Source organism: Ochlerotatus camptorhynchus, unplaced genomic scaffold (genome assembly GCF_037179485.1).
Source record: "Ochlerotatus camptorhynchus isolate MF236.1 unplaced genomic scaffold, CSIRO-AGI_Acam_v1.1 ptg000007l, whole genome shotgun sequence".
NCBI lineage: Eukaryota > Metazoa > Arthropoda > Insecta > Diptera > Culicidae > Ochlerotatus > Ochlerotatus camptorhynchus.
In genome coordinates, this window is record NW_027040499.1 from 1,592,929 (window position 1) to 1,617,756 (window position 24,828).

General features: G+C 40.7%; 1 protein-coding gene across 1 annotated transcript in view; it reads left to right on the forward strand.

Moving 5' to 3' along the window:
• Window positions 1-24,828, forward strand: part of zye — a 110,771-nt gene that overhangs the window by 33,055 nt on the left and 52,888 nt on the right. The window contains exon 2 of the mRNA XM_065217265.1: window positions 12,106-12,235. Within this exon, the coding sequence (XP_065073337.1) occupies window positions 12,179-12,235 (57 nt within the window). The 5' untranslated portion in view covers window positions 12,106-12,178. The remainder of the gene's footprint in view (window positions 1-12,105; window positions 12,236-24,828) is intronic.

Here is a 24,828-nt window from a genome sequence, read left to right on the forward strand (position 1 = left end):
CGATGGCGACGACGTTCGACGATATAAATTTACGGTGAATTTCTTAATTACATAAGAGGGCGAAAAAAGCGCATCTTTCAAGAGTGGCGTTCGTCGTTGTCGTACTTAAAAAGGAGATGAACGAGGTGCCGGATTATGTCAAGATTAACTTCTCCTCCCTGAAGTTTACCTATAGTACATAGTAGTAGCAATGCAGTCAATCAGGTGCACCTCGGTCAACGTTGAATGCGTTCTCTAACGCCTTTAAAGCTGGCAGCAATAGGTGATGGGACTGCAGAGGGTCTTTTTTTCTTGTCAAGTTGCAAGCAGATGAGCTATTTGGAAAAATTAATGAGCTTAAACTCGAACGGACGTGACGGGCAGGTTCAAGCTTGGGCACAGTCTTGTTGACAGCTGACTTATTGGACGAGTCTGTCTGTCTCCGGCGGCGATAGGTCACCGCAACCGGTGTAATCGTCTGCGAAAAAATAAATGCAAATAAGTGCCATTTTTCGTAGGCCTCAGTGCGTGGGAAGACCAAAAATTGCCAAGTGTTCCGAATATGCAGAATGCGTCTCTTGAAGATAGGTGATGCTAGTGGAAATGATGTGTTCAGTGGGATGAAGCGAGCTCTTCAATGAATGTTAATTTGATTGTCTTTTTTTGGAGATTACTTGCGTTACTCATTCTGAAAACGTTGTGCATACTTGTCGTTGCTTTTATTGTTCCATATAACGTTCATAACAGTATTCAAATAAGATCTCTTTTGTTTATTTTTTATCACAATTATTACGAGAAGGGTCACGTGCCACATCGTCGTCCTACACTTCGCTTACTTACATTTTTATCAACGCATATTATATTGTAATAGCCAAATTAGTAGAAGAAGCACGAGCAAGTCCAGAGGACCAAAGGCGGGTAGCAATGAAATTAAAACAGGCTAGAGAAATTTTACATTTTCTTAATCGAGTATGGAAATCTTTTGAATGAGTGAATGACTCTAGACTTGTCCTTACTAGGTTTGAACTTGTTGAATTCCAATCTCTTTCCTAACTTCATTGGCTCCAATGAATTGGACTCGGTGGGTCTATAACTTGGAAGAAGCGTTATACCAACAGCTCTGATCCTCACAAGTTGCTAACTCACCTACGAAGACCACTGTCAGAAAAAAGCTGGTAGTGTATGCCTGTCCATTTTTACCACGATAAACACATGGTTGCAAATGCATTTGCAAATGGCGATTTATTTCGCCCAAACATTGGTACGGAGAGCCTGCATGCTTTAGTCAATGGTAATGTTCTGAAACTAATAAACTTCGCCACTGTCAGAACTATGGCTATAAATAGCACCTACCTTACCCGCTAGAATTTCCGAAAGCATTCCTGGACACATTCAAATAGCGAGACTTAGTCCCAGATCGACTAAAGGGCGAACACGAAATTATTGCGACACATTCAACAGGGCATAGCTTTTTTACCACAGGGTAAAAATCAACCAAATTTTGCACACTTTCTCATTGATGTGTATTGTGTACATGCTGTCAAACTCGAAGTCGTGTTTTTCGATTGAACGAAAATGGAGGTGAACCAACGCGAGTTGAGAGAACAAATTCTTTCCAAACATCTGGAATTTCCTGACCTGTCGCACCGGCAGTTGGGAAAAATGTTGAACATTCACCATTCAACCGTCTCCAGAGTGTTGAAGCGGTTCCAGGAGCGGTTGACGTTGGACCACGGCAAAGGAGCTGGAAGAAAACCGGGACCGGAGAACAAAAAGACGGAGGGAAAGGTGAAGCGGATGATTAAAGCAAAGCCCAACGTCTCAAGCCGTGATTTGGCTAAAAAGATCGGCATGTCGCAGAGCTACGTCCAGAATGTAAAGAATAGAGCTGGACTACATACATACAAGGTACAAAACTTCCCAAACCACGATGAGCGGCAACAATCGACTGCTAAAACTCGGGCACGGAAGCTCTACGAGAAGATGCTGACAAAATATGGCTGCTGTGTGATGGACGACGAAACGTATATAAAAGCCGATTTTAAGCAAATTCCGGGGTTGGAGTTTTTCGCCGGCAAGAGCAAGTTTGATGTGGACGACAAATTTAAGAAGAAGAAAATGTCGAAGTTCGGCTCCAAATATCTCATTTGGCAGGCCATCTGCTCTTGCGGACTGAGGAGTGAGCCTTTCGTGACAAAGGCGTAATGGCGAGATCTACAAATCTGAGTGCCTCGAGAAGCGCCTTTTGCCGTTCTTGCAGCAGCACGACGAAGCTCCGCTATTTTGGCCAGATTTGGCATCATGCCACTACTCTAAAAGTGTCCTGGAGTGGTATGAGGCCAATTCTGTCCATTTTGTTCCAAAGGACATGAATCCGCCAAACTGTCCGGAGCTGCGCCCGGTGGAGCAGTACTGGGCAATAATGAAGCGGGAACTTCGAAAGAGCAAGAAGACAGTCAAAGACGAGAAGGACATGTTAAGAAAATGGAAAAAAAAAACTGAGAAACTGGTACCGGATGACACTGTAAAGGCTTTCATGGAGGGCATCAAGCGAAAATGCGTTCAATTTTACACTCAAGGCTCCATCGATTAACTTTTCTTTTGATTTTTGAAGTAAATATATGTATAAAACTACCCTAAAATTTTGATTTGATTCTAAACATTATAAGAAAATTGGCATGACATTTTCGGTGTCGCAATAATTTCGTGTTCGCCCTTTACGTATTGGTGGACGGCTAGAATCTCTTGGATGTCAATACCAGGTTACCTAACATTGCACACCACTCGTGCACTGGCACTACCTTTTTGCCAGCCTAATGCGAGCGCATTTGTCGATACGTTGCGACCACGGTTGTTAATCGATAACTGCCGATAACGCCAGCGTTAACATTTGCAGACATTACACACTAAGATTATTTCACAGATTTCTGGGAGCCCGCCCAAAGGTTCCCCGATGGATCTGTGAAAGCGATCTACCACGTGTCCCGTAGCCTGACCGCAGCAGAAAGCAACTATAGTCAAGTGGAAAAGGAGGCCTTGGCACTGGTGTTCGCAGTGACTCGGTTCCACAGAATGGCTTCAGCGATGGGCTCTTACACTCCTGTTTTATGAATTTGAAATCCGCTACATCTTTACATACAGTTTTGGTCACGCAGACTGTCACGAGACGGAATCCATATTGAACGTAAATCATGGAACGTAAACAAACATTTCATGTAAAATTGAGTGTTCTCAAACGGAACATTTTTTTTTTTTTTTTGTAAATTAATTTATTTGATAAGGCTCAACCGAATTAACTTAACAGAGCCAGAGGATTCATGGTCACTATACAATACATCTTAAAGCTATAGTCAAAAGGTACAACACAATAAACACTTTATCTTCCGCTATCCAAAAAGCCTCCTCCATCAGAACTGGAGCCGCTTCCAGTAGTTTCATTGTATGGCAAATTGTTGTACGCCAACAAGGGTCAGAGCGCGTCCATTGCAGCAATGGACGCAAAACGTGGTCAGCACTCACACACTCATCACGAAACGGTTGCTTTCCAAAGTCGACGACGCATCGACCGAAAGAACTGCTGATGAAGAACAATGAGGAGGACCACACAATGGTTGCTGCCGAGTAAACAGACGATCGCGTAGCACACATCGAGAGTGGCCTGCTTTTGTCGACAGCCGAGTGAACACTGCCAAACGGAACATGATTTTCTCGTTTCTTTCAATTGATTCTTATGTCAAAAGAGCGGCTTACATGTGTCGGTCTCAGGGAACCGATATTTACATTAATTTTTCGTTGTGACACAGGGTGCCTTCCATTCATGCTGGATATTTTTTTTTTAATTAAATTATGGAATAATAAAATATTATAATAATTGGTAATTGGTTAGGTAAATTGTGAGAGCCGATCAGAAAATCACCCGTGTACAGGGTGATTTGGAGTAACTGTAACCGATTTCACATGTGGGTCATTCCAGCTCAAGTGGGTACACCACCTGTGGTCGATGTCACCGATTTGAGCCAAACTTGGCCAAAACGCTTATTTTGGCATTCTGAAAAAACGCAGGGTACAACCCTGGATTTTCGAGATTTAAAAAATTTTCATCTTTCAGAAGAGATTACTCCACAACCAAATAAGCTATTCGTGATCTTAGAACGTCAATTTGAAGGTTTTTAATGTAGATTCTCAAAGGTGTATCCACATTTTGTTTTTGTTCTAGTAACTACAGTAAACAGGCTGATAACCGCCAGGTATCAAAATTGTAAAAAAAAATTGCCTATTTTCACCACGGGCGGGATTTTTTATTTCTTAATATTTTGGGCTCAAATTTTCACCACACTTTGGAAAACTCTTCTACTTGATGTGTTTCCAAGGGCAAATGATTTGGGCAAAATGTTTTTGATATATGACCAGACGAGTGAGTGGTAGTTTTGAGCTTTTCTGGTGAAAAATCAATGCTATTTAATATTTTTTTTATCACCCTGTAGATGAAGAGTTGTAGAGAAAAGTGGATCAAAAGTTCTAGTTAGTTGGTTATTCTAATATGATGATTGCGTTTAGTGCTAATTTACAGGATACTCTGTTTTCTTTTGAATTTAAAAATTTGATAACCTACCTACTTGAGCACAGGAACCTACCTAACTACTTGAACTAGGTTGCCAAATCATGAATGATCTGGTGGTTTGATCGCAGACAGGTGACGCTGAACCTTTCCAGCGTGGAAGTCTTTCGCTGCTCGAGTGTTTGAAGACCGACCAGATGGTGAATCTCAGAATTACGAGTTCGCGGTGGACTGTTAAGGATCATTCTGAGGATCTTGTTATGGATCCTCTGAAGCTTTAGGTGGTGGCTTTTAGCACAACTCTCCCTGATTGGCATAACATCATGTAAAATTGAGTGTTCTCAAACGGAACATTTTTTTTTTTTTTTGTAAATTAATTTATTTGATAAGGCTCAACCGAATTAACTTAACAGAGCCAGAGGATTCATGGTCACTATACAATACATCTTAAAGCTATAGTCAAAAGGTACAACACAATAAACACTTTATCTTCCGCTATCCAAAAAGCCTCCTCCATCAGAACTGGAGCCGCTTCCAGTAGTTTCATTGTATGGCAAATTGTTGTACGCCAACAAGGGTCAGAGCGCGTCCATTGCAGCAATGGACGCAAAACGTGGTCAGCACTCACACACTCATCACGAAACGGTTGCTTTCCAAAGTCGACGACGCATCGACCGAAAGAACTGCTGATGAAGAACAATGAGGAGGACCACACAATGGTTGCTGCCGAGTAAACAGACGATCGCGTAGCACACATCGAGAGTGGCCTGCTTTTGTCGACAGCCGAGTGAACACTGCCAAACGGAACATGATTTTCTCGTTTCTTTCAATTGATTCTTATGTCAAAAGAGCGGCTTACATGTGTCGGTCTCAGGGAACCGATATTTACATTAATTTTTCGTTGTGACACAGGGTGCCTTCCATTCATGCTGGATATTTTTTTTTTAATTAAATTATGGAATAATAAAATATTATAATAATTGGTAATTGGTTAGGTAAATTGTGAGAGCCGATCAGAAAATCACCCGTGTACAGGGTGATTTGGAGTAACTGTAACCGATTTCACATGTGGGTCATTCCAGCTCAAGTGGGTACACCACCTGTGGTCGATGTCACCGATTTGAGCCAAACTTGGCCAAAACGCTTATTTTGGCATTCTGAAAAAACGCAGGGTACAACCCTGGATTTTCGAGATTTAAAAAATTTTCATCTTTCAGAAGAGATTACTCCACAACCAAATAAGCTATTCGTGATCTTAGAACGTCAATTTGAAGGTTTTTAATGTAGATTCTCAAAGGTGTATCCACATTTTGTTTTTGTTCTAGTAACTACAGTAAACAGGCTGATAACCGCCAGGTATCAAAATTGTAAAAAAAAATTGCCTATTTTCACCACGGGCGGGATTTTTTATTTCTTAATATTTTGGGCTCAAATTTTCACCACACTTTGGAAAACTCTTCTACTTGATGTGTTTCCAAGGGCAAATGATTTGGGCAAAATGTTTTTGATATATGACCAGACGAGTGAGTGGTAGTTTTGAGCTTTTCTGGTGAAAAATCAATGCTATTTAATATTTTTTTTATCACCCTGTAGATGAAGAGTTGTAGAGAAAAGTGGATCAAAAGTTCTAGTTAGTTGGTTATTCTAATATGATGATTGCGTTTAGTGCTAATTTACAGGATACTCTGTTTTCTTTTGAATTTAAAAATTTGATAACCTACCTACTTGAGCACAGGAACCTACCTAACTACTTGAACTAGGTTGCCAAATCATGAATGATCTGGTGGTTTGATCGCAGACAGGTGACGCTGAACCTTTCCAGCGTGGAAGTCTTTCGCTGCTCGAGTGTTTGAAGACCGACCAGATGGTGAATCTCAGAATTACGAGTTCGCGGTGGACTGTTAAGGATCATTCTGAGGATCTTGTTATGGATCCTCTGAAGCTTTAGGTGGTGGCTTTTAGCACAACTCTCCCTGATTGGCATAACATATTCAATAGCCGGCAGAATGATCTGCTTGAGGACAGCAAGCTTGTTTTTAAAGGACAGGGTGGACTTCCTGTTTATCAGAGGGTAGAGCGACCTGATCAAGATATTACACTTGGTGGATGTCATGTCCACATGGGATCGGAATAGAAATTTGCTATTGAGGGTGAGACCAAGGTAGACTACTTAATTCGACCATTAAACGGGAGTGCTAGCAAGACGGATCTTGACGTTAGCAGGCGGAACAAGCCGAGGTGAATTCGGGTGTGGAAACAGAACGGTTTGTGCTGCATTGATACAAATTTTCCAGCTCTGAAAATCCAGGCCTGATTGTAGTTTACTCGCCAGAGTACGGATCATTCGACCCTTATAGATGATGGAGGTGTCATCTGCGAACATTGACAGGATGCCACCACCCAGCAGGGGAGGAACGTCTGACGTGAAAATGATGAATAGGAAAGACCCAAGCAGGCTACCCTGAGGTACCCCTGCATCAAAGTTGAACGTATCAGAGGGGACATTGTTCAAGTAGAGCTGGAATGATCTGCCCGACAAGAATTTTTTGATGATTTTCACGAGGTAGATCGGAAAGTTGTATCGATGCAGCTTGTACACTAGGCCATCATGCCAGACATTGTAAAACGCCTTCTCAACGTCCAACAATGCCATAGCAGATGTGTTTGAAACGGATTTGTTCCGCCTGATGATGTTAGTAACTCTACTTAGTTGGTGGATCGTTGAATGACCTTTCCTAAACCCGAATTGCGCCTTGAGTAAGATGTTATTTTCGTTGGAGAACTCCAGCAACCGGCTGAGAATCAACTTTTCGAATAGCTTCGAGATGGAGGACAAAAGGCGGCGATAGCTTTTGGAACTGGTAGGATCTTTGCCAGGCTTGTGTATTGGAATCACTTCGGCTAACTTCTAGCATGCAGGGAAGTAGCCAAGCTCTAAACATTTGTTGAAGATAACGGTAAGATGGTTGAAAAAGTCAATATTCAAGTTTTTCAACTCGAGGTTGACTACACCATCCATACCCGCGGCTTTCATGTTTTTAGTGTTTCTAACAGCTGCTAAAACCTCATCAGCCGATATTCTACTATCATCATGCACTACTACGGGGGTATAACCGACTCTAGAGTCTAGAGATTGCCTCCAGTACGGCAGGCGCATGGAGACTCACAATGGTTTGGCCAAGATTATGTTAAATCACAAAATGTTGGCCATGGAGCATTGGCCTTTTAAACTGGGGTTATAAGTAGGGATGGGTCCGAGTTCTGGTCAACAGAGGAAAGCGGAGGGATTGGTCTCGAAATATTTTTCAAAATTTTGGTCATTTTCCAAAATGGCTTTGCACAATCTGGGAGAGAGTGAATCTTGTTGGCAAAATCGTTATTCCTGATTTCCACCATCCTGGCCTGGATAATTTTGGTTAGTCTATTGACGGTGGTCTTCAAGTGGGGCAGCCTAGAACGCTGGAACTGCCTACGAATGGTGTTACGGAGCCTGATAAGATCTTTGGTTGGGCTGCCAATGTTCAGAGTATGACTCACCTGTCTGGATGCTGGTACGTGTTGCTCCCTGGCACGGGATAAGCCTCTTCGACTCCGGGATATAGCCTCTTGCGGTAGGACGTCGTAGTCGATTGCTGTGTTCACACAGCGCTGGCACTGCTGCCAGTTGACATGATGGTAATTTTGCCGGGAAACGTGAAACCTATTGGCCGCGGAACCAACTTCGGCCACCACCGGATAGTGGTCCGAGATCAGTTCCTGATAGGCGACAGGTTGAGAGATGTTATCGCCAATGTTGCTGATGAAGATGTCGATGCTGGCATGAGGTCCGGATCGACTCAACCGGGTGGGAGTGTCTGGACACCGGATGTTTTAGTGGACTTCCTGCAGATCGTTGTACAAGATTGTGCCGTTCTGGTTTCGCCGACTATTGCCCCAGAACATTTTGACGTACGACTACGTCTTTCGGGAAGGGTGCCAATTCAGGGAAATGCAACTTCTTCATCTTCTTCTTCATCTTCTTCGCATTTTAAGCTTATTGCATATCGCATATTAGCTTATTGCGTGCTCTCAACTTAGTGTTCTAGATGAACTTCCACAGTTATTAATTGAGAGCTTTCGATGCCTGTACCATTTTTGCATTGATATGATTGTGTTGTCCAATCATACTTCTATGCCCAGGGAAGTCGAGAAATTTTCCAACCCGAAAAATTCCTAGACCGGACCGGGAATCGAACCCAGCCGCCTCCAGCATGGTCTTGCTTTGTAGCTGCGCCTTTACCGACTGAGCTAAGGAAATGCAACTTGGTCAGACTTTAAATGCTAATAACTTGGCCAATAATCAATGGATTTTGATGATTTGTATGGCGATCACCAGTGTTATAACATTTGTGTGGTGTGTCACACATTATAATTGTTACATATTTAAATAGTTAAAAATGAAGAAATATGGAAATATTCATACATGTTCTTGGACCACAAGGTGCTCACCCCTAACACAGCCATCAGAAAAATGATCCCTAACAAAACAAGCCGAAGCCGCGCAATCATTCAAAGTTGCACTTTGGACGGGTCGACCTCGGACTTGTCCGCTGCAGCGTGGACACCGTACCATTCCTAGCAGCTCAATACATTTTATTTTTAAAAACTTGACAATATTTCGTCAGGTTTTCATTCACCTACATCAGCGAAATACAGAAAAAAAAGGAGGGCATATAATGCTAATCTAAATGCTTAAGTAAGGGAAACGTAGAAAGTTTGACTGCAGTCATCGCTTGACTGCCGAGTGGTAAACAGGGGTGTTCTTTTCGTTGTACACTGAAAACGAAACTAACTCAGAGTGATTAACTTTTACTCCTTTATTCACGTGTGTTGGTGAATTTCGTAGTCCTTCGAAATACCAATGTGGTCGTGTCTTGTACATCACCCTGCAACTTTTTTTTTTTTCCAGAAGAGTGTTCATCGGTAAGGGAAAAGTTCGTTTCAGCAATGGGGCAATAGTTCGCAATATTATTGGCAGTTTTTGAGAAGTTTGCCACTGCAAATCTTGGTGGTGTGAAGAAAGAACCACATTTTTGTGCCAAGAAGTTGGTGAAGAATGAAATTCACTTGAAAATAGCAATAGGGTAAATAAAGAGAGAGAGAAGGATTAGTAATTTCCATTTAATTCCACTACCATTTTGTTCCATTTATAATTGTTTAGAGTAAATATATGCAAAATAAAGGCAATTCTAGTTTCCTTGATGACTTATCATAATTCTGATACTTCTAAAATCACCTTCAAGTATACTGCCGCTCCTGGCAAGTCTGTCCCATAGCACAAATCAGCAAGCTGAGAAAATCGTCTTTAAAGTTTGCTTCTCACCATTATTGCTTCTTAAGCAATGGACCAAACCGTTTATATTTTATTTTATCGTCCCTTAACACACTTTTGCCTATGATCCTTCAAATTCATCACCATATTTGTGATTTTTTGGGGGAAAAGTCTGGCTCTAAAAGACCTTCCCGACAAGTGCCAGAACAATGAGTTTTATTTTATACAGGCGAATAATGTTTACCTTTGTTGGTTGAGATATGATTAATTCTAGATTTCATTTGGTCAGCATTATCTGTCTAACAAACAAAGTTTCTCTTCCATCAACAATGTTCTCCAGTCTCAGTCTTATTTGATTACCTAACACCCAGCAGAATACCTTTTAGCATTTTATGCTGACTCATCAACTTCACTCGATCGAGCAGAAAAATGAAAATATAGATCCACCCGGCTTCAATTAACCGTCATATTTCCATAGTGTACACCACCCGACCGAGTTCCCCGTATTTTTTACTATCCCCATTCAGTATACCCAGGTGAGCAATTACACTTACTGCTGCACTGCGACTGATGGATTCAAGTTTCAATTAATTATCGACATTATTTGTTTGACATTTAGCCACGCTTGTATGACCACGGATCAACCAGGTTCGACCAGTATACCTTTACTCTTTGTATTGCGAGTGCTGCTGGGAGAGCAAGCAGTCCGAGTTTCATCTTCAACCCCGTTTTACCCCGTCTCCAACCCAGCCCAGCTCATGAGTTTAAAACCTGCTCGTCCCTTTAGTTCAGCTCTGATTCTACGCTCGCTCACACACTCGAGAGGAGATGGAACGAAGTTCACCACCAGACAATGTTGCGGTGAGATTTTTTTGCTTCTACTACACCCAACCGGGGAATGAAGGATTCTATTACAGATTAATTTTTCGTCCGAAGTTTGTGTTCCCAAATGCATTGCGTCCAGAAAATCATCTCGTGAAGGTTTTAACAAAAATATGCAATTACATTTGTTGTATGAAACATATGCAGAGGATGTAATAAATCCAGCCTCATTGGATGTAAGAGAAATTTGTTTTGCGTGTAGTATATTGGTCTGTCACACTAGTATCGGCTTATGTGGAAAAGATACGTGTTAGATGGTCCGTAATGTCGATGCCTGCACCACAGCACCACCGTCCAGCCGGTTTGGTTTGGAACGCGATTACAGCGATTCGAGAAGGAGCTTCTTCTCAACCGACCGAGCTACGAATCTTCTCCAGCACAGCAGCACAGTCATCGTCACGTTCTGTTTTATGGTCGAATAAGTGGTTGGTGTATGGTTTTCATATTTTACTCTATCGTTGATTCTTTACTCTTAACAACACCCATATCCGGGTCTATGGCGAACGGCTGAGCTGCAGAGTGCTGGTCATCGTGTTCGAGGTGTGGGCAAGATGTGCAAATATGCAGTGGATTTTTATTGTATGCGAAAATCGTCGAGCCAAATTGGGTACAGCCGTAATGAATCGATAAATCGATAATGAGCTAGGATTAAACTGAAAAGCACTGGAAGACAATTTATTTTGATTTCAATGATTCCACGAAATGTTTCTTAAACTTACGACGGCAAGGAGAAGAATTGTTGTTGGTATTGCAATTTGAATTAAGTATATAATTTGTTTCGATAGCAAGGTTGATCTTCTATAGTTCAATGGCAAGGCTGAATCTCTTATTGGATATTTCATCTTCTATAATGTCATATCAAAACCTTTATAAATTTGTTTTCGCGAGTATATGGCCTCCACTAGTATTTTGGTACATTGTATACAATATGGTATATGTAAAGCAAGTCGCTTTATAAGGTCGTATATTACAGTAGCAAATTTGATGTACTTGCACTCTGTATGGCCAATACTGTCATGATGATTTATATAGTCACTCACGCAAATCCAACACAACGGTCATACTGACAATTAAGTTAGCATAAAACAATTAAATTGCAATACCCGATCCCTCCCGTTCACCCGAGCGGCAAGCTGTCTGATCCCTTTTCTTCGAAGTGTCACCTCAAACGGGTGCACAAGGATAGGAAAGAATACGACAATCACACCCCATCGAGTCGCCGAATTCAAATTGACGACCGAATCCTTTTGTTTTTCTCCGAAAAGGACACAGTTGTCGTGGTCAACGGTCGTTCCATGGCAACCGACGCAGTGGCCACCCATCCCGAGTGTTCCATTTTTGGTTATTCATCCGTTTCTTTCCATCTTTCTTACAGAGCCAACATCGCACGTCTGTCTGTTGCGTCCCGGTCCTTCTCCCCTCGGTAGGGGACAACGACGACCGCCATAATGAGGAAGAGGACGACACTTGGCCTAAGCTCGTTAGGCTTGCTATTGCTCGTTCAGGTAAGTGCGAACTCACTGTTGTTCTCTCATCCAAGACATTTAGCACCGTTAATTTCATCGTTCACTGATGCTTCTCGAGCTGGCTTGGCAGACGAGTCGACCGACCTTCCCCTTTTCCAATCAAAACTAACAACACCATGCGGAACGAAGCTGAAGAGGCTTGGTCATGTTCTATGGGGGGTAAACAGTGGACCTGTGTAGGTCGACAATATAAATTCGTGAGATAAATCAGATGCCAACCGGGCGATAGGCAAATCGCCGCTGCTGGAAAAGTTCATCCGGAATCGTCGTGTCGTCCTTTGGCTATTGCTGCTGCCATTCTTGAATACAAGTCTATACCGAAGCACAGTGTATCGATATGGCATAATAGGACTCTATTAGGTATAATTGCCGGGATCTAAGGCGTCGAGCTCCGGGTGATCAGATTATCGAGAATATCGCCTCCGAAAAGGGTAGAGCTGTGATGAGTCGTCAGCGTCGCGGAAGCAGCAACAAAACAGCCAGCCAGAGCCAGCGCCAGCGGGTGGTGCGGTGGTGGATATTTGCATCTTTACAACTTGGGCGCTCGCAGAATTATGTCTGATTGACAAGCGAATCAACGATGGTGATGGTGATTGAGTGGAGATATTAGTGCTTCTTGTTTCACTAATTGCATTGCTTTTCGGGCATGATTCTTGCGATCTGTTGAAGCACACATGTATGTGGAATTTCGTTTCGGCTAGGTGGGTTTTCAAACCTAGCGCAGCGGTAACTGGAATGCCTGTCATTCTTCGAAGAAATGCTGCTCATTTTCCACGTTGACAAACGAGCTCGGTCATTCACATCAGAACAACATATTACCGCCTTAATGAGATGAGAGAGTGCGATGCTTTCCACGTAGAAAGATGCGGAATATCTAATTAGTAAGTTGAGAAATATGCCTTAACAGCTTCCAAGTTGTTCTGTTCTGTTTTGGTACGGTTCAGTTCACGTGCCATTATTTATCAGCAATCTGGGGGTCCTATTTCGGTGAAGCACATCACATGATATATAGATCGTTATGGTAGTTTATTGTGCGATACTTTATTGGGCTAATGAGATGATTATGCTTATGTACAATTGATGTCATTTAGTTTAATATTTAGGACTAGCATATGTAGCTTACCCAAGCGGTTTTCAATTGAAATATGAAGGCTTAACAGGAAATGGAAATGGGAAATCGATTTTATTTATGTTTCAATTTTTTTTACTTAATATATTGAAAGTACACCAAATTAACAATAAAAAACAAACTCAGATACAATTTTTCTATGTCGCACCGTTTCGATATGTAGCGGGTTGAACGTAGTTTTTTTTAATGTTAATAGTTTTTGGCCATTTTCGAATGTATTTCGCGGTTCGGAACTGGGCCAAAGAAAAAAAATAATAAGAATATTATTGAATTTGCGAATTCGTCGTCTGGAATCACTAATGCAAAAATGGTACAGGCATCGAAAGCTCTCAGTTAATAACTGTGGAAGTACATCTAGAACACTAAGTTGAGAGCACGCAATAAGCTAATATGCGATAAGCAATAAGCTTGAAATGCGAAGAAGAAGAAGAAGAATAAGAAGAAGAAGCACACTCAATCTAGGTCGGCAAAAACCGGCACCGGCGATTAGATAAGCATTTATTTTTACTGAGATTTCAGCATAATTTATGTTTGTTAGCAGAAATCGCAAATTTCCCGGAATCCCTTACATTAAACTTGGTAATTTGGGGAGTTTCCTACTGGAATTCCCAGCCTTTCTAACTAGGAAAGCATGCATACCACATCGAACTCTGACCAGAAGCTCTTCTTGTTGACGGTTATGAACCTCGGTTTTGAGATTGGATACAACATGAGGTTCGCACCATGGTTCCGATGCATGGTTAAATATCAGTATCATCGCTTGGTTTTCTCACTAAGAAGACCATTTTTGATTGCTGAGATGGTGCATATTTGAAGAGATAACAGAATTTTTCAAATGATGCCGAACATCACAATTAGGATTTATGTAAGGCCTATTTCGATTGGAAAGGTCCTAGAACGAATACGCGTTTGTTGATATTCCCCAGTGCTTGATTATTCAACCCAATTTTGTTAAAATCAGAAGCGATTCTCAAAAGCAAAATAATCAAATTCATTTTGAGCAATATTTTCTCAAAATCATCTCCACCAAGCTGAAGACGAGTGTATTAATATTGACAACAAAACAAGCGAGAATGATCATCCAACCACGAATCGATGTGCGGTTAAAGAGGTGAGGAGAAAGGAAACTAGTGGACTCTTTCATTCTGACGGTGTTCTTATGCAACAGCAGACGTGACGTCACGTTTGTTGCTGCATAAGAAGACGCGAGTACGAAAGAGTCCACTAGTTTCCTTTCTCCTCACCTCTTATACCGCACATCGACCACGAATGATCGAAAACAAATGTTGACTTCGATACTCAGAGGTTGCCTTGATCAAGAGAATGTTTTTATGTCAAAATTTAAATTCATGTAGGTAGTTGGTCTATCTGTTAAGGTTGTCTTCATTTTCGGCTAAGTTGAGTGTAGAAAAATTGATTTGCTGATTTGTGCTATAGGACGAGCTTGCCATCAACGGCAGTTCAGAAGAATTAAATAAATTCAGGGCATTTGATTTAAATTCAGGGAACTTCGTAGAGCTTCAGATAATTTTGAAGAAATTTTGGGTGCTTTGTAAAAAATCGGGAAAACTATGTAGAACTGGAAACCTTATACAAGTTTGGGAAAGTTAGCTGAAGTTATGGGAACTTTGGTGGATTTATATGATATCCAAGACAAAGTTTTACACTCAAAAAATTTCACACTTTTGATCGAAGTGTTTGACACTTGATTTTTTAAATGCACAATCACATTTACTTTAAGTGAATTTCACCTTGGTTCAATGTGTTATACACGTTATTTTCTAGTGTTTCAAACTTTGAAATGTTGAAAATCTTTTACTATCTATTCAAGACTTGAATATATAGTAAAAGATTTTCAACATTTCAAAGTTTGAAACACTACAGTATTGCACATTGAATCACACTACTGTTCAAAATAGATGGATTTAGAGTGTTTTGCATTTCAATACGATGTGAATTGCTTGCTCAGAAAGGTAAACATCGAAAACAAGAGTTGTGACTTCGTCCTATCAACCCGCCTCATATATGAGAACAACCGTGGCACAGTGAGATCGAACAAAGACTCCGGCAGCAGCACACCACAACAGTCCATGATCGAATCCCAAATCAGACCCCTTAAAAAGATATATAAAAGCTTTGGCTTCTGGAAGTTTTGTTTATATATTTGTCGATTCATTTTTAGAGTCGGTAAAGTAGAAGTCGATAAAGTAGAATATTGTAGAATATTGAACTATGATGTGCAAAGCTATTGATATCAGCATATGTTGTACATAGAATCCAAGTGTGTCACAATTCAAATCCATAGTGTTCAGGTATGGTCAAGGGCGTAGCCAGGATTAGACAGGATTACTATGGAAAATTTGACCGAATGCCATTTCACCGAACGCCATTTACCCGAAAGCCTTTGTGTTGCTGAGTTTAGGGGGGCAGGGGTAGGGGCGACTGCTACGCCTATGGACATGGTTCATAGCATAAGATTCACACATGAAATGAATGTGTTTCACAATAAGCGAAAAATTTAGTGTGAGACACATGATGATGACGTGTGAAAATTTTTCGAGTGTAGAGAAATCGTTCCTTTGCACAAATCACATAAATATTGCATGGAAAAAAAAGTTCAAAAAATTTACTATATGTTTATGTTCTACGATTTTGGTCATTTCTTAAGTGTCCATTGTGTCCATTTAAGAAAAAGCTTGCATTTTTGATAAACAAATAAACATAATTAAAGTCTCTGAATAACAACAATATTTTTATGCATATTTTCTGTGGATTTTTTTTTCTGTGTGTATTTTTTTTTCTGAAAAGGCAAACCAGATTCCTACAACTTCGTCCTAGAAGTCATTTCGATAAGATAAGCCGTTTTCGTGCTATGATTTATTTAAACATATCAAATACGCCTTATTGATAAATTAGCCTTAAGTTAAAATGGCCGAATACCGGCACAAACTTGGTTAATAGCGAAGTTTCATTGAATTTTAAGAGGTAAATCTGTAATTTGTTGATTTTTATCGCTATTTGGCCTGGAACTGTTCCTTCAGGACACTTTTAAAAACTTGAAATAACTTCTTAAGGCTTTTTTGCATCTTAAAAAGTAAAATAGATCATGAAATTCCGAAGAAATACAGGAAATTTTGTATAACTTCAGTGAACTTCATAGAAGTTCAGGAAATTGCGCACCAGATCAGGGAGTATTTTCTGGAAATCCAGCATACTTCTTTGAACTTCAGGGTTTGATTTGGTATTTTGAGAACTTTTTTTGTCGCCCAGATGTTTAAAAACATGCGTAGAAACGGTTCAAGGTCTTTTCTGATGCTTGAAAAAAGCCATTGATGTTCTGATCTTGGTCCAAATGAAAGAACTTGGAAGAAGTTGATCATCATTTTCAATAAGTTTAGCTTAGGGATTCTTTGTAGATGTTCATAGAGTAATTTTTCGGCCCCTCTGGAATATTTCAGAGGAAAATGACACCTTTGCCACCTGGCCACAGGCAATTTAGTTTCCTACAAATTTGTCTCAGACGACATTTCGTTAAGATGACCCGTCTTCGTGAAAAATGTTGTTTTTTTTTAAATATCGAAAATGCCTTTATTAAAGGCTTAATGTTCAATTTGGTTCATTGCTCCATTGTCAACAATTATGCAAAGTTGCATGGCATTCGAGGACGTCAATCTAAGATTTGTTAATTTTATCACTATTTGCCCTGGAATTCCTCCTTCAGGGTACTTAATAAAACTAGAATTAACTTCTTAAGATATCGTAACTTCTTAAGAATTAAAATTAAATTCAGAAAAATGTGTATAATTTCAGGGAACTTTGCAAAACTCAACGAATTTAAAAAAAAAATAGAAAACTTTTTTGGAGTGCAGCAAACTTTATAGAAACTCTGAGAATTTGGTAGAAGTCAAGCTAATTACATACGTAGCAATTCAAGGAGCTTCGTAAAACTTCATAGAAGTGCTGGAATTTTTTTTTCACATTCAAGGAATTTAGTGGGCGTTCAGCCAAAATTTTAGAAGTTCAGTTAATTTTGTAAAAGTTCAGTAAATTTCGCAGCAGATCACTTGAAGGAAACTAGCATACTTCTTAGAGCTTCAGGGTTTGATTTGGAAATTTTGGAAACTTGTTTTAACCTAGATGCTTACAAAAAAAAAAAAAAAGGTTCAACGTCTATCCTGATATTTGGAGTCGGTCATTGATGTTCTGAGATTTTGGTCAAGTTGAAAAAAAAAGTAGTAAAAGAACATATTGGAACTTGGAAGAAGTTGATTAAACTCCTTAGAAGTTGATGAAAATTTTCAAGCACTATTCAAAGCCAATGAGATCAACCCAAATATGAGTTCAGTTTACTCATAAATCGCAAAAAGTACAGGAAATCAGCAATTACTAAATTTGCCTCATTGGCCGTGTAGATTAGCGATCTCTTTAGGTTTTCATAGAGCAATTTTTCCGCCTCTCTATAATATTTTGGAGGCAAATGCCACCTTCGCCACCTGCTGAGTATGGTGCTGGGAACCACCAATCATTAATCTCACTGAAATGGATTAATGCATATCTGGTCCCACAGCATTACACCACATCTCAACATTATCCTCAAATTAACAAGTGAGCAAACCAGTTTCTAAACTAAACTAGCGTACATAAGTACGTGGGGTGAAATAGATTCCATGTTCAATGACCAAGTGCGTACCACAAAAGTTCACTAATCTCCACTCAAACCTTTTGTTGTTGTAGTTTTTGACCATGTAATAGGATCACGGCAGTGTGTCACCCTTTGTTGAAAACGAATAATTTCGACCTGGCCCTGGTTGTCACCAACGTCCACCGTCTGTCAAATTGCCCTCAGCCAATGTGAGATAAGACTCGTCAGTCAAGCTCGCAGTTTCGAAAACAATCCAATCTTCAATTTCACGGATAACTGCCCTTTCCCACCGCTGTCACTAAATCCCTTCGAACGATCAACGACATTCCTCAAGTAGATATCTAACAGCGAAGCGTAGATCGATAAATCAAAATTGATTCGGTCGTTCGTCAGTACAAACGCAGTGAACTGCACGTAGGAACAGAAGGCCCCCGAAACGCAACTTACAGAAAAAATCTCCGATTAAAAGCCCCATCTATTGTGAAGGCGAAACCCAGAGTCAACACAGAGCCAGTGTTCGAATGATCGATGAGAGACCCCTCAGAAAGACGCAACCCCTATTAGTTTTGCGGCCGATCGGTGTTGGGGCCCTGCTAGGAGGAGTGTTTGATTTTGACGCGCAGCTGACGGGTCCATTAGTTGTTGTTGTTGGTGGTGTAGCAGCGGCTATGACGCCGCGGATTGGGCTAATCGACCTGAGCCAGCTGACCAAGTGACCAAGTGAAGTGCGGTGATCACGCACCAAACTGCATGAACTTCTTCGCTCTTTGATTCTCACTAAATGACTGTAGGACTACAAGTACATGTTCCACTGTGTACAAATATGGCAAGCGGGCAAGCATGTTGTCGGAAAGCTATATGGTAAAATAATCATAATAATTATTACTGCGCGATGGACGGTAATTGTAGATCGTTCCGAGGAGCATCTTTCGAGCTGCTGAAGAACTTGTAGGATCAACAGCGAGCGGTGTCGATTGGTTGCAGCAAGTGTAGTGGATTACGCTACGGTCATTTATGGCCGTACGCACGCCTTCTACTAAATGTCACTAGATTGGAGGGAATAGCTAAATTTGTGTGGTTTGGCAGGTGGGTGACGATATCGTAAAGAGTTATAAAATTTTAAACATATGCTATCGCTTAGATTTCACACGTAACATGATAAAATAGCACTAGAAATGGCACAACGAGTTTCTCATTTAGATCGTGTTGTTTAGATTGCCGGTCACCAACGATTACAACTACCAACACAGTTAAGTACATCCTTGAGGGTGTGATTTTACATATGTACTTAATTTTGAGACCTTGTGACCTACCAATGCATTATCAGTCGAAAAATCAGCTTGTATGTCGTTGTGGGGCTTGCAACTGGTTCCAAACTCACTGGGTTAAGGGCTTCCCCAGAGAGTCACAGCAAGAGACTCACCAGTATGAGTGCGTACTTGGAACCTGATCATGATTGAGCGATAAATATGTGCTTCGCACTTTTGGTCAACAACAACCCAGCAGCCTCTCAGCAATTTTAGTTCGAAGAAAGGCGGCACAAATGGGAGAGGTCGTCGGTAGGTCGGTCGGTAGGTCTCTTCTTATTTTGGCCCGAACATGTAAAGCAAAGTTATGTAATTCAACGACGATTCATTGGACCCCAAATTGCGACCCACCAGGGCAAGGCCTCAGGGACCACGGAGACGTGTGCAATCTTTCCGATGCGGAGAGTAGTAGTTCTGTTTTTATAATTTTGTTAGTGGACATTGCGCGTGGATCTTTTCGTCACCGCCACTGAAAACCGGTTCGTCGTCTGCAGATGCTGCTGATGCTGCACTAAACAAGACGAGCTATGGGCTCGCGAGCGGGCGGGCGGGCGTTCGGCTAATGTAGGTGTAAACAACAATTTCTTCTTTGATAATACAAATTTATGCAAATTAACGCGCACATGCAACAATGGCCCATTTCAGCAACGAGCAGGCAGAGGGTGCACCCGATTAGCGTGGTCGTGACTTTCTTGGGGTGGTAAATATGGTGAAATTGTGTTGGATGTTTGCTCTTGAATGGAAGCTCCCCGTTTGAAGAAGTGGTAATTGGTGTTTGATAAGTATTATGGCATCTTTGGAAAGGTTACTGCGCCAATGATGGTGGAGGCCTTCTTTTTCTCCATGCTAATATGGTGATCAAATAAGAAGTTTGGTGCTGAGGCAGTTACGTATATGGTGCGTCTTTGAGCTATCATTAACCATATTAGAGATAATAAGAATAATTGGTTTGCATTAAATGTTAGAATGCTATAGATTTTTTCTTGGGTGCTTAGAGCGCAGTTGACCGTGGTTTTAGTATTACTGTTTTTAAGGCTCGCATTAATGTACTGTAATCCGGGGGCAAATTGATCACTTAATAATGAATTTATAAAAATAATTATGTAAATTAAACGAAATATGAGGTGCCGAATTTGAAAATAATGATATGGTGTAAAATTGATCAACCCCTCAAATTATTATCGAGACAATTTCTAGCAGATGATCTTATTAAATTTAGGTTTCCTGAATCCGAATCATATGCTTAAATTCATATGCGATCTGTGTTTTCAGCGGATATGACTAAAAAGATATCTTAAAATGCATAGTTGCGTCTAAATGTAGGCATTTTATTTCAAAATCACACAGAACATCATTGATTTCTCAATATTGAACACAATTAACTTTTTAAATAATTCAGATTTATTGACACTTAGTTTGATAAAAAATACCATAGAACATCAATCATTGCAATCCTATGACCGTTTGTTTGAATGCTGTTGAACGTCAATTAAACAAAATTGAAATTTATGCGGAAAATCTACATTCAATCAGAGTGTTTTTCTTACATCATAAGTGACGTTTACGATTTTCAGAGATGGGAGGAAATACTAATGTCAACATGAAGCTTTAGTGCGATAATTTATTAGCTAGAGAAAGTTCTGAAGAGGATAAATTGATAGTTCCGTATGAGTACGACAGTGTGAAAATTGAACAGAAGTTGAAATTGAGCAAAGGACCTTTAATGCGACAATACTAATCAATAGCACTATTTCACAGCCACCGACAGTATCAACAGTGTCAAACGCTCACTCTTTTGTCTGTGGATTTTAGGAACTACCTCAAAACCCCTCGTCGCATTAAAGGCCCTTCGCTCAATTTCTACTTCTGTTTAATTTCCACACTGTCGTATTCTAACGGAACTATCAATCTATTCTCTGCAGAACTTTCTCTAGTTAATACATTATCGCTTCATGTTGACATTAGCATTTCATCCCAACTCTTAGTAAAATCTACTTTTTTGGCACTCAGTGCTTAAAAGTGTCACTTTTCGACATTGTTCTGAATAACATAATGGCCTCATTTTCTCAACTAAAATAACGGTAATTACACAGAGAGCCAATAGACGATGCTTGGGACTAGAATTCATCCTCAATGTGTAAAAACTGGCGATCTCAATCTAGGCAATATCAGCGCCGGCCGCGCCATAACGCAGTCCAAGAAAGGAATGGGTAGGAATGTGTTGACGTAACACTCGCTTTGATGGAAGCAGAGAAGTCTTCTGCACTTCCACGAGGAATTACTGGGATGTTGGGTAAGAGGGTTGGGTTTGCAGCAGGGTTCGTTTTGGGAAACGATAAGCTGAATTGATATTCTAACGGTCATATAACGTGAAGGAGCTTAAGATTTATCCCACGGTCTTCTGTTCAGTAAGCAAAAACGTTTGCCATTAGTCAAATGGGCTCCTTTTTAATCATCGAGTTGCTGTTATTACCATGTAGTCATATTAACAAACAAAATGATTGACGAATCTTGAATGAGGATGGGCCTGAGATTAGACTCATGATGTTCAGCTCAGTAAGCAAAAACGATCGCTCTAAGGCCACCGAGCCCCTCATATCACATCATACCGTTACTCGAGTTGTTGTAACCATTCAAACCCGGCTCCGACGACGATGACAAGTTTCGTTAAATATACGATAAACAACATCATCTCTTGAAAATGAAAGGACCTGGGACCGCATTTTTCTATTCAGTGAGCAAGCCATTGCAACCGAAGATCTGTCAAATCCGATAACTTAAAGCTACAAAAAAACACTTAGGCCTTCATTAAGTTCTATTTTCACGTGACGAAACGATTTACTCTTTTCGAATTGTTCAGCCTATTATAACAAGCTATGACCGACGTGACGATTATTTAGGCCCAGGTTAAACAAGCTATGCAAATGAAATTACGTTTTCAAAAGCAGTCAATAATGTATCCCAAACTGGATCAAGCGTGCGTCCTATTTTTTCACAACATTCCGAAGCATTCCGCGTACCACTTTTACCTTACAATATAGTAGATAAGCGTTGAATTATAAGTTTGAATTTAATTTAAATTAACTTCACAATTAAACAGACATTGTGACTACTTCTGCGAGTCTTATCACTATTAACAAGGCATGAAAAGTCACAAGGACAAAAATTTGTTCCTTTGATTACTGAAAAATCCTGTTCCCTTAGTTTGAAAATGTCAGGACTAGGGTTCGGAGGTAGATCTTATACCAGTAACGAAACACGAAAAGGTGATGTTCTAGCGTTACTGATTTATCCAACTATTTGGTTATTTTGTTATGAGAAACTCCTCAAAGCAATCATTAGAGTCTCATGATGAAATGCTATCATGATTTCTTTTCATATCTACCACTGAACAACGCGATAACACATAATGATAAATTTCACTCCGGTGATCAATTTACTCCCAGGGCTGTAGAGTCGGAGTTGAAGTCCGATGCATTTTTGAGTATAAGGAGTCGTAGTTAAAGAAGAAGTACCGACTCCGGCTCCAACTCCGGCTCCAACTCCGGCTCCAACTCCGGCTCCAACTCCGGCTCCAACTCCGGCTCCAACTCCGGCTCCAACTCCGGCTCCAACTCCGGCTCCAACTCCGGCTCCAACTCCGGCTCCAACTCCGGCTCCAACTCCTGCACCATCTCCAGCTCCAACTACGGCTCCAACCAATATAACAGCTATACATTAGTAGGTATTATACTTATTGTAAGACCATTGTTTCAGTCTTGAATTTGTATTTGTATTTTTATTATAAATTAATCTGACATCGTGGTCTCAATGAATTAAAAATTAACTTAAAAACTATTACACACTGCAAATAACACAATCATTCTTGTCGACTCCGTAGTTAGTTTCGAAAAGCGTCGGTAGAAATGTTGAAGTAAAATAAACTTTAATTATCTTGGAGTCATGGACTTATCGCATCGATAGGATTGTTGGATCCATACAGTGTTGTCTCCGTGGTTGGCGCAACACCTGTCTTGACGTTGATGGGCGTAGATGTTGAGCTGAATCAGCAATGTAAGGCTGTCTACTTTGGAGCGTAGAATCTTGGCGCCAAAGATGGCTTAGTTGAATTTGCGTCTAACCTCTAGCGGTTCAATACCAAGCAGTGCACAGTGATGTTCGTAAGGTGGCAGCCGTAATGGAGCAGACCATGGTAAGCTACGCAGAGCACTTATCACAAATTTACGCTGCACTGATTCTATTCGTGAAATCCACTCACCATATGGTGTCCAGACGGCAGATAAAAATTCAATAATAGATCTAACTAACGAGTAATACAATGATCGTAGACAGACAGGGGCCTCCCTTATCTCAGTCGGTTAAGGTGCAGCTACAAAGCAAGACCATGCTGGAGGTGGCTGGGTTCGATTCCTGGTCCAGTCTAGGAATTTTTCGGGTTGTAAGTTACAACTTGTAACATTTCCCGACTTCCCTGGGCATAGAGTATGAATGTACTTGCCACACAATTATGCTAATGCAAAAATGGTACAGGCATCGAAAGCTCTCAATTAATAACTGTGTAAGTGCATCTAGAACACTAAGTTGAGAGCACGCAATAAGTTAACATGCGATATGCAATAAGCTTGAAATGCGAAGAAGAAGAAGAAGACAGAGAGGGTCATCAAACTCCCTACACCCAACCGGGGAATGTAAGATTTGCTTACAATTATGTAGGATTCATCATCAGAGGATGTTAGTGGAGACCGAATGAACCGAGGATGCGATATACCGAGCAATGTGCAAGAAAATGGAGAAAGAAAAATGTGGAGTGTATTAGTGAGTGAAATTAATCATGTCGAAAAAAAAAGTGGCGACTGGGGAACACGACCACGAACGTTGCGATTATCAGACCTGGGATTTCTCCACTGCTCTCTCCATGCTTCGGGATATGGATGGGCGAAAAGCAAACAAGAGAAGAGGGCTCATTTCCTCGCATACTCGACTTCGTTTGCATTTCTGCTGGAGAGCAGGGCTGTCATCTGATCACTCAATGCGCGCAATGTACTGATTTTCTGAAATATACAAAGTGAGAATCATTCAAACACAATTTTGGCTGGCTGTTTTTCATCCTGTGCAAGTGTAAAGCAACGGAGAAGAGAAAACAGACACACACCCAGAAATAACGAAAGCTCAATGTGTAGCCATCGCTTCCACGGCTCCGACGCAAAGAGCGCCACTCAGTGTAGGATTGCAAATGGGAAACACAGCCAAAAGACAAAATTCTTCCTCGTTATGCCCTTCTTCATCTCCAATGCATGCAGTCGGGGGAAGCAAAGTCTGCAAAGAATTCAAAATTGACATTAGCGCTTGTTGTATTATATTCGCTACCTGCGCCGCACGGAGTGTACCGCTCATTGTGTGGATCGCTTTCTCACAGATTAGTTGAAAAAGAGTGTGCGGAGTAAATGGGAGAACCACACACTCTTTGTCGAGTGTTGTGAGATGCATGCACAAA